Below are 9,573 nucleotides of genomic sequence, written 5' to 3'. Positions count from 1 at the left end.
CAAGGGCTTTGTCAAGACAAGGTCTAGATGATTCAAAGGACCAGAGGTGTGTTACGGAGCTATTTGCTGTGGCTGGTAGTTGGTCTGAAGAGTCGAGTAACAGGGAACACCTACGTTTCAGAACGCAGCAATACCTTGTTAGTACTGGCAACAGAGGCCAATTACTTAATAGGCCAAGAGGACCCATGTTACCCCCTCAATGTAAATATTTGAAATAAAGGGATTTTTTTTACTTATTACATAACATTCTTTTGATTAAAAAAGAAAAAAAAGCGATGACCCTACCTAGAAAAGTAATGGCAGGAAGACACATTTAGCTCCATGCAATTAGGATTTGCAGGCAGCACCATGGGGGCTCAGCTGCCACAGCGAGGCAGGCGTCCCTCCCGCCCTTCCCTGCAGTTGTCACGCAAGTGCTTCACAGCCGGCAGCCAGGGAGCCCCTGAATCAGGCTGCCTCAGCCTCCAAGGTCTGATGAAGCCCTTCCAGAGCTTGGCAGGCACACAGTAGCAGGACACGTCTTGTCTCATTCCTCCCCTGCAGGGAAGCTCGCCCTTTTAGCATGTGGTCTGGTCTCCAGTACTGCCAGGAAATCTCCTTCTACTGGACAAATACTTTAAAATCTTCTTTAGGTAAGAAATACGGCACTTTTCTAGGGGCCCTGCCTGGGTTTCATTTGCTGGTGAACAGAAATAATTACCACGCAAGCAAGGCTGAGTTTTTCTGGGCTACCCAACTGTATCCATTACCCTTGTCTGAATTAGCAGCTTGAGGGCAATGTCCCGTCCGTGCTCTGAAAGTACCAGAAAGGCAGCGGCGCTGAACTGATCTGAGCACCAGCAGCATTTGGCATTCTCCCCAGAGCTGTCTGAGCAAACAAGGCAAAGGGGAAAAAGCCTGTCCCTCCCTCTCTCCACCTGCCCAGTGACTCAGAACGACTAGAAATGGCAGCTTAAGTCTCATTGCTGCCAGAACGCAGACCGATATACCCAGCAGTCAAAGTGAGGGCACTGGGAGTGCCAAGAAAGTAAGTATGCTCAGCCATTTTTGGGGATGGGGGAAGGGATGGGGACACTCATATCTCTATAGCAACCCCTGCCTGGCCGATCCTGCTAAATGATCAGGAACAAGGGCTGCTCTAAAATTAGATCTTCTCGGGGTCCCTGCACCAGGGGCAGTAACTCCGAGACAAAAGAAATAATTCAAACTTCATTTCCCTCTACCTTCACTGAACAACTTTTGTTATCTTAGAAACTTCCAGGAAAGAAAAAAGTACATATAAACCTTCTGCATTCCTAGTGCGATAATTTGGGCGGCCTAACTGAGAGCAAGTGATAAATTCTGGTTGAAGTGATAAAGTTCCAGGTACAAAAAAATCTGCATGTCATGCCCTGCTTTTAAAGAAATACAGAATTTAACATGTCTGATAATGGCTCTGTCATGGGCTTCCCAGTCAGGAACAAGAGGCAGCTGCTTATTCAGGTAGAATTCCTTTGAGAGAGTGGGTTTGCTGGAACCAAAGAACCAGTTTGCTCTGAACATCTTGGCAAATGGCATCCACATTAGTAAAAATTAACCAGAAGCTGTGTAAGGGAACCATGGTGCAGGGAAGAAGACACACAGATACTCTCAGGACTGCAAAAATTTTGGAAGAGAAACCTGGCAGAATTAATAGCTGGGGGGAGAAGGGAGAGGAGCAGCTGAGATAGCTGTAGGACCAGTCATAGCTAGAGCTAGCTGCAGCAGGAAGAAATGACTTTTAAGGGAAGGATGATCACAAGTTGTCTGCTTGTTTTCACTCTTACCCGCAACACCTAAATAGCTGGAGCAGGTAGAAGAGGCATTTAAGCCAGAGAGGAGTTAGAGGAATCAGTACTAACCTCAGGGGAACAACTGAAGTCCTGGAGGGGACACAAAACAGGCTCTGCACCCCAAGACCGTGCAAAGAGAATCCTGTTACAGTAGCACATGCTCTGCTCAGACTATGAAGACTTGAAGGGCACCCTGAGCTAGGACCCTAATTTAACCATCTGAGGAGTGCACGCACTCAGAGGGAACTCAGTTCCATCTCTGCATAAAGGCGCCTGTTCCCAGATCTCTGCTGAGCCAACAGACTGCTTTTAGCCTGTACTGGTATTTGACAAACAAGCAGCCTCTGGTTTTCAGCTAATAGCCTAGAACACAATAGTTGGTTTCCAGTTACAGCAGGGAAGGCTTTAACTTATTCACAAGAACAGGATAGCGAGTCAAATAGCTTAGTAGGTTTTAGAAAGGGATTGGATGTTTGCATGGTGAAACAACATCCACAGCCGTATTAGCTAGGATAAGGGTTACAAGCTCAGCGATCCTCACGCTACGGGACAAAATGATCAGTGGCTGGGATCACAGGCAGACAAAAGCGATAGCCATTCCCTGAAGCTCCTTGCAGCAAGGTCACATGGCCATAAGCAGACACTGTCAGAAACCAGATAACCCATTGTGCAGTTCTAGCTGGGCTAATCCTGCGTGTCCCCAGAAAGCTCCAGAGAGGCTAGGCACAGAATGAACCGGAGAGAAATCCTTGTTACACAAAAAAAACCAAAAGAAGCTTTATTGGTATGCATCCTACAGAAATGGAAACAAGAAAGGGCCTTGGATTAATCTGTCAAAGAAAACATGGAACAGCTGTGCTCTCCCTAGGAAGGCACCAGCTATGAGCAGGTTCCTTACAAAACATGGAAATATACTGGAGGAAGCAGGGGGAGCGGACACATGGGATTGGCGCTCTGTTCTTCAATACTGACGCGTGGGGCGATTTCAAACAATTGAGACGAGGCCTGGTAAGAACAACCACAAGGTGGTTGTATTGGCTACCAGAAAAAGCACTTGCTTTTTACTGAGCTGATCTCCTCCATGTGTAAATACTTTCCCACCAGGATTTTTATAGCAAGCTGAGGCAGCTACTAGCAGAGCTTCTGAAAAGGCAAGATACAGTAATCCTCATTTGCTCTTTCTGATAGTCAGTTTGGATCAGGTTTCAGTCCCCACTCAGTCTGTTACTTCTCCAACCCCAAGTATACTACTGAATTTGTACTGCTTTAGAAAAAAAAAATCAACTGGTTTTCAATAATAGTAAAGTCCAGAGATGTTCCAAGACCCTCTTGCCAACCCGACAGGAGATGTAGCTATGTACGGATACGATCACCTCTTCTTGAAGCCATACTTTTTCCTTTCATAGAAGAGATCTGTCTTGGAACTGCCCAGGTTGACGATCTTAGGGCAACCATCTCTCTGTAAGAAGAAAAGAGGATGTAAGTTAGAAGATGGGCAAACAGAACATCATCACTTACATAGTTCTAGTAGGTTCTCAGTTCCCATGCTCCTCACCCTGTCCTCAACGCACATTTCGAACACCTGTGCAGACAAACTGCCCTCCAATTCTGGTTACTATCAGCAAGAGAGTGGAACAGAGAAGAGGATGGACGTCTTTTTAACATTAAGACATTGTCTTCCTCAGGGTGAAGATGGAAAACAGCTCGTATAACATCAGCAGTTTAATGAAAAGGATGCTCAGTGCCTCAAGACTGGGTTCTTTCTAAATTAGGATATGCAGGATTTGTAGGGCCCCGAGGAATAACCTTTCCCCTCCTTAGCCAAAAAGAATCTTGTTGCTCTAGATGTCACCAAGCCATTCTCATGTTTAGGGACCCCTCTCAGCTGTGACACCAGAACCGAATCTCAGATTTCCTGCATCCTGGATTGATTACTGCAGAGGCTGTATGGTCATCTTGGGAGAGGACAGCTATTCGCAGCAGCTACACAGATAAGTTCTTGTACCTGAATTCCAGTAGACAGTGAGAAAAAAGCCACAAGAAAAGCAAGAAGGGGAGCGGGAGAGACCCACCTCAGAGGTGTGGTTGCAAAGACAAGTCAGAGATGCGCCTCTTGGTGTACCAGGGAACATTTGTCCTTGGGCCACCTGAGCCCAGCATCTGCATAACTCTTGAGGGCAAAATGTTGTGGCTGGCAATAGCAGCTGTGAGGGGCCCAGCAGGCAGAGGAACACGTGTCCTTGGCTGTTGTGTAAGCCCGACTGGATTAGATTTAGAAAGCCTCTGGGCAGATGTCAGCCACTGTAGAAACTGCACCCAAGCTGCCCTGCTGATACCTGCTCCTGTGCAGGAGATGCAACCCAGTGGGGAGGGTCTGCATGGTAGAAATAACAGGAGAGGCGGGGGGAAAGAAATCTTCCCTCCCCCGTACACTTGCCACAACCCACCTCCAGCTACTGTCTCCTTATTTGATTTTAAACCTCAATAGTAGGACTCTTCCGAGCTTTGCCTCCCACGATCCAGGGAGTCTGTGACAATCCTGACAGCATTATTGCAGGGCTCTGTTCATTTTTCCGCCTCCTCCTAAGGAGGCAGCACATGTGCATGCTCCTGTCCCCAAGAAATGATTACTTTTTGCAACTCAGAGCTGTCCTGGGTGAAAGGTGGGATTTTGGCCCTTACCCGCAGATTGAAGTGGAGTGAAACAATACCTCATTCCTCTCTCCATCAGAACAAATGAACTAAAAGTAACCAGGACCTTTGCCTCGTGCCCAAGAGCATTCCACCTCCTCCCTCCACTTTAGTATTTGCTTTCTTGCTTCACTATCTTTTCCAGTCTTTCTCTGAGGATGATGGAAGTGCTGTGACTGAAACCTTGGAGTGTTAGAGCTTCAGGTATAGAGGTCTGTCCATCTGCTTTTCTTATTCACATCAGCACCAGCTACCATAATTGTGACAGGCAGCACATTTAACTATTCTCGTTCCGGGCACTCTACACCTGTGCCAGCATTTTTCAATCCTGTAAGTCAATCATGTCAAATCTGCTGTTTCAGATCTGCAACTTCACATCTGCAATAATCCCTAACATTTGAGTTTGCTGGTACAGAACAACTGTCTTCATTCACAGCAGCCTTCACCCAGCTGTCAAAATACCTCAGTTCTGACTTGTCATTCTTTTGCTTCTCCAGCTCTACGTTTTCTACTATCCTCCCTTGCAGAGTAGCTGGCTATTTCACACCTGAACCAAACATGATAAGCTATAGGTGAGCTTAGGTTATGAAAAATACCTGTTGGGAATCAATATGAATTGGTAAAAATAAAACCAAGCCCATTTTACTCATGACTTATCAAGCCAGGTGTCTTGGTTCCAAAGGCAAGTGAACAAAACTACAAAAAGCATTTCTAAAGTAGGAGGCAGTACCACCGCCACAGCACTTTTATCCGTATTTAGATACTAAGAAAGATTATGGTCCTGTCAGATCTGATGACTAAATTCAGACGAGGACCTGCCCCTGTCCTGAATTTAGCTGCAGGCCTCTGCAGAAAACATAGGCATTGCAGAGAATTAAACCAGCAACTCACTCAGCTGAGCATGTTCCTCTAAATCAACCTGAACCATTCTCTCAGCATGTTCTCCACTGTCATTAGGGTGTGCTGGAGATGGCATCTGCAAAGCACTAAAACCCAAACAACCTTTAACAGACACTCTCACAGCTATCAGGTCCGTATTCTGGGGATACTGCAACCGTAAGCATCATGTTCTTGCTTCTCCCGAAGGTCTTTCTACCACTTCATTTGCAGTTCTTCACGTCCTGCACTCGTATTGGATATTAACAAATACCTTACAGGGGGTGAACAGCTGCCCCATTTCACGTGCGCAGCGGCTATCTTTCAGCACAAGACGACTATAAAAAGATTATAGCACTGACTATAGAAATAAGGGATCATTACAGCAAAAAGTGTTAGCAGAAAAAGAGATGTCTACAATATATGCCATTCCAGAAAAGAATAAAAAAAAATAATAATCATATCCCACTGAAATTGTACAAGAAACTTTAAACTTGTAAAACACAATTAGTAGCGCAGACACTGGACACTAAATCTAACTTTATGTAGTAATCCAAAGGAAAACACAGGTGGTGATTCCATAGGCCCTACAGTACTGTGCGTGCCCTTGGTCAGTGGCTGATAACGGACTTCTAGTGAGGAGCTGCTCCTACCACAGCCTTTGCAGCGCCTGGCTTATCTCTGGCTCTGATAAAACCTAGGCTGAAAGATCTAGTAAGACAGCAACTTAAAGTAGTAACTTGCAGCGCGTGGAGGAAGTGAACCCTGAGCGTGCAGTGCGAAGTAGTCAAAGATCCTTCGGGATGAAGAGAGTTACAATACCTCAAAATGCTACGACATCTCAAAATGCTTTGCAAACATGGGGAACTACCAACAGGGGAAGAAAGGTATGAGGTAATGAAAACCAGTGCCAATATTGGTAGTGGAACCCAAGCGTCCCATGTCCCAACATTAATTTCAATAGCTCCAAGCCCCTTAAAGGTAAGCACGGTTACTAAATAAAGACATAACCAATTCAACAGGGGACTGGATGACAACATACATCTTTTTCCTGGATGGTGCACTCCTTGCAGTAGTAGGCATCAGACACTCCTGGACCCCCGCAGATCACACAGCGCCCTTGGTACGAGCCGTAGTTACACTCATCACATATGCGCACGAGAGTGCAGGGCCGCACGTAGGAGTCACAGATCACGCATTTGCCATCACCTGCAAATAAAGCAGAGCCTTTGGTTACAGAACATCCTTTTCTGCATCCCCAAAGAGGAAAAGCTTCCCAGTTAAAGAACTTGCCTGTACACTGAAAGACAATACAATTGAACTGCAGAAATTTATCTTGCAGGCACAGGGTGCAACTTTGTATTTGCACACAGACTTGAGAGGAACAAGGGCCAGTAGCCTGCAATATCTGAGTTTTTTTATTTATTCATGCATTCACAATCAGAGAAGAAACCCAAAGTCACTTCTTCTGTGATTAGCCAATACCTGCTTAGATCATATCATTACTTTTAGTCTAGAACTTTTCCTGAATTTTTCACTTGTGAAAAAATGCTGGACTGACAGGACTAGTGTCCTTACCTACACAGAAGCAGCAGTGTAAGCTTCTCCCACAGTGCCACATCAACAAAAGTCTGGAGTTACTATCCTCAAAGAGATGAGATAAGAGATTGTACTCGTGGTCCCTTTAATCCTTCATCTGCGAGAAGGCCAAAGAAAGGGCAAATTGGCATAAACAGCCATTTCACAAAAGTTGCTCTTGCTTTCTCACAAGGAACTGAGTGAAATTCAAGTACTCATATCATACAGGCAAGCAGCCATCAGATGTCATTGACAGTCTCTGTCGTGCTGGACCTTATCCAAAACACTGACCTAGGGATGAAAGGCTTCATATCCTATTACCAGTTCCCAAAGCATCTAATCCCGACTCCCACAAACAGCTCATCTAACCTGCTCTTAAATCTCCAGCACGATAGCCCTCAACTACTACCAGTGGGAATCTGCTTCACTGCTGAGTGCTCTTGAAAACAATCTTGTTGCTTCAGTGCTTTTCCCCACTTTACTTATTTTCATACTATTTTTGAGTCACGAACTAGTCATCTCATTTGTTCCGTTCCCCTACAAGGATCTAATGACAGACCATACTCTTTCTTCCCTTCTACAGTTGAGCGCTGGCATTTGATTCTGTGGGTTTTTTTCTGCTCTAACTCTAGATGTGTCATCCCCCACCCCATTTCTTATTCTCCTAGATGCTGAAGGGAACCTTTCTCAAGGTGTGAAGAAGTCAGATTCCAAAAATGCGTTATTTTTTCCTGCTTTGAAATGGTCAGGCTGATCATTCTGTATTACAGATTACAAGGAATCAATCAAGAAGTCACTGTAGCCTCAGCTACTGAAAATGCACACCATGCATTTGTGTGACGATCTATTTGAGTACGTAACTTTGTAAGTATCCATTGATTTACACTTGCAATACACGAGTAACTCTTCCCATCTCAAAGAGTGACATCAAGTTTGTGGTTAAAGCAAAAATAGAATCCAATCCCCAAATCCAAACTGTACGCTCTAACCACAACACCATGTTCTCATGCAACTATATGTAGAAGCTATACTTACATTTTTCACAAAGTCTTCCGATTGCTGTAAGAAGAAAAAGAAGAAAAAAAATTATCTGAGGCAGAAGCAGGAGAAAAATGTAAGTAACTACAAGCTTGAGTGGCAAATAATTATCTTCTGTAGTGAGCAGTCTTTAAAAAAAAAATGTAAACCACAGAAACAGTTTGAGTATAAATACAAACATATTTCTGATAAACAATATATATCCTCCTGGAGGAGGATCAAAATTTAGATGCACTGTGAATGTGCAATGACACCCACTGACAGTAAGAAAACCTACATTCATTATTCTATTCAAACATAGACGATATACCTGACCGAAGGAAATCCTATACATCAATCTTGGCATAACTTTTACACTGGTTTTAATGAGACCAAAAAAAAAAATCAAGTGTTTATTTGATTTAAGGCAGTCCAAATACCTTCTTCACTTCAGAACACAAAGGTAGTTAAATGTATCTTAGAAGTCTTGTCACTTGTCTAGGAAACTCACAACAATGATATTAGTAACTTGGATAGATGCAACAATTAACAAGTTCTAAAGACGCAGATGTCCACATTCACAAAGATTAAATAGTGATTCAGTTGAAGTTTGAGGGTCAAGGGATTCGTCAGGCTGGAAATGAATTTTCAACATAGATAGACTATTAGCTGCATTAACTATTCTAAAAAAAAGTTTCCTATGGACAGTGCAGCTGAATATTTTGTGTTTACAGTTCTTCCAGAAAACTGCATGTTAAATTTGCTTTTCCAAGGAGTGAAAAAAATCTGGAAGAGATATCTGGACTCCTAATCTTGCATAAGACTTCTTTAAGACTTAGCACGGCAAATTTTGACCCAAGTGACAAGAATAAAGCTCATTATCTGTATACAGGATATAACCTGGAAAATAATTTTATATTGCAGCCAGAAAGATGCTCCCAGTGCTGGCTGAAGCTTTCAGCTCGTTCTCCTGGCTGCACCGCTATGGCCAACGCAACAGCAGTAAAGTACACCAAAATCATATTTTTCTGTGTACAGCCATTAACCTCATCTGCCTTTCCCCCGCCCCGAGGAACAAGAGGCTGCCGTTACACACGCGTTAAAGCCTTTCAGCTGTACTGAGAGAGGCCCAGGAGCACCCGCACGTCTGGGCGGACCCCCGGGGGAGGCACCCAGCATAGGGTTAGGGCCAGGGGCCCTCCTTACAGAGCCTCCTCTCCCACCGCAGGGGACGAACCCATAGAACGCGGCAGAGCATCAAAATAAAACTGAAATACAATAAGAGAGGAAGGGAGGAGCGATGCGGGCGCCCCTCCCCCCCCGGCCTAATGGCCACGCGCGCGCCTCACGGCCGCTAACGGCACATGCGTGCGCCTCCCCCTCGCCCCGCAGCGGAGAGAGGGTGAGGACGGACCCCCCCCGGGACTCACCCACGCCCGCCTGCTTGCGGCAGAAGATGAGGTCCGGGTGGTGCTTGGCCATGGCGACGCGACACTCGCCTGGCGCTGCCGCCGCCGCCGCCCCGCGCGCTCACCTCCGACCCGCGCTCCCCACCGCCTCCGGTCCTGGCTGGGGTGAGGACAGCGCCTAAAAAAGTAGC

General features: G+C 45.4%; 1 protein-coding gene across 3 annotated transcripts; it reads right to left on the bottom strand.

Annotated features, from left to right (window-relative positions):
* Nucleotides 1-2,560: 2,560 nt before the first annotated feature.
* PHF5A (PHD finger protein 5A) lies at nt 2,561-9,529 on the bottom strand. 3 transcript variants are annotated; one of them, XM_075154271.1, is made up of 5 exons: nt 9,404-9,519; nt 7,992-8,015; nt 6,957-7,074; nt 6,421-6,587; nt 2,561-3,270 (listed from the first exon to the last, which is right to left on the bottom strand). In XM_075154271.1, exons 3-5 carry the CDS (start codon nt 6,997-6,999, stop codon nt 3,181-3,183), a joined length of 300 nt encoding a protein of 99 aa, XP_075010372.1. In that variant the 5' UTR covers nt 7,000-7,074; nt 7,992-8,015; nt 9,404-9,519; the 3' UTR covers nt 2,561-3,180. The 3 variants fall into 3 exon arrangements, with proteins under 3 accessions (XP_075010372.1, XP_075010367.1, XP_075010360.1); XM_075154266.1 differs by lacking the exon at nt 6,957-7,074 and having other exon boundaries at nt 9,404-9,529; XM_075154259.1 differs by lacking the exons at nt 2,561-3,270; nt 6,957-7,074 and adding an exon at nt 3,989-4,185 and having other exon boundaries at nt 9,404-9,529.
* Nucleotides 9,530-9,573: the final 44 nt, after the last annotated feature.

This window comes from Calonectris borealis, chromosome 1, assembly GCF_964195595.1.
Source record: "Calonectris borealis chromosome 1, bCalBor7.hap1.2, whole genome shotgun sequence".
Lineage (NCBI taxonomy): Eukaryota > Metazoa > Chordata > Aves > Procellariiformes > Procellariidae > Calonectris > Calonectris borealis.
This window is presented reverse-complemented; position numbering and strand designations above follow the sequence as displayed.

What these genes read in the sequence shown, in the direction of transcription:
- PHF5A (XM_075154259.1), bottom strand. Translation starts at nt 9,455, where the DNA reads ATGGCCAAGCACCACCCGGACCTCATCTTCTGCCGCAAGCAGGCGGGC. An exon ending in CGGAAGACTTTGTGAAAAAT is followed by an intron (nt 6,588 to 7,991) that starts GTAAGTATAGCT and finishes CTTTATTTGCAG; the next exon opens with GTGATGGCAAATGCGTGATC. An exon ending in GCACCATCCAGGAAAAAGAT is followed by an intron (nt 4,186 to 6,420) that starts GTATGTTGTCAT and finishes TCTACCATGCAG; the next exon opens with ACCCTCCCCACTGGGTTGCA.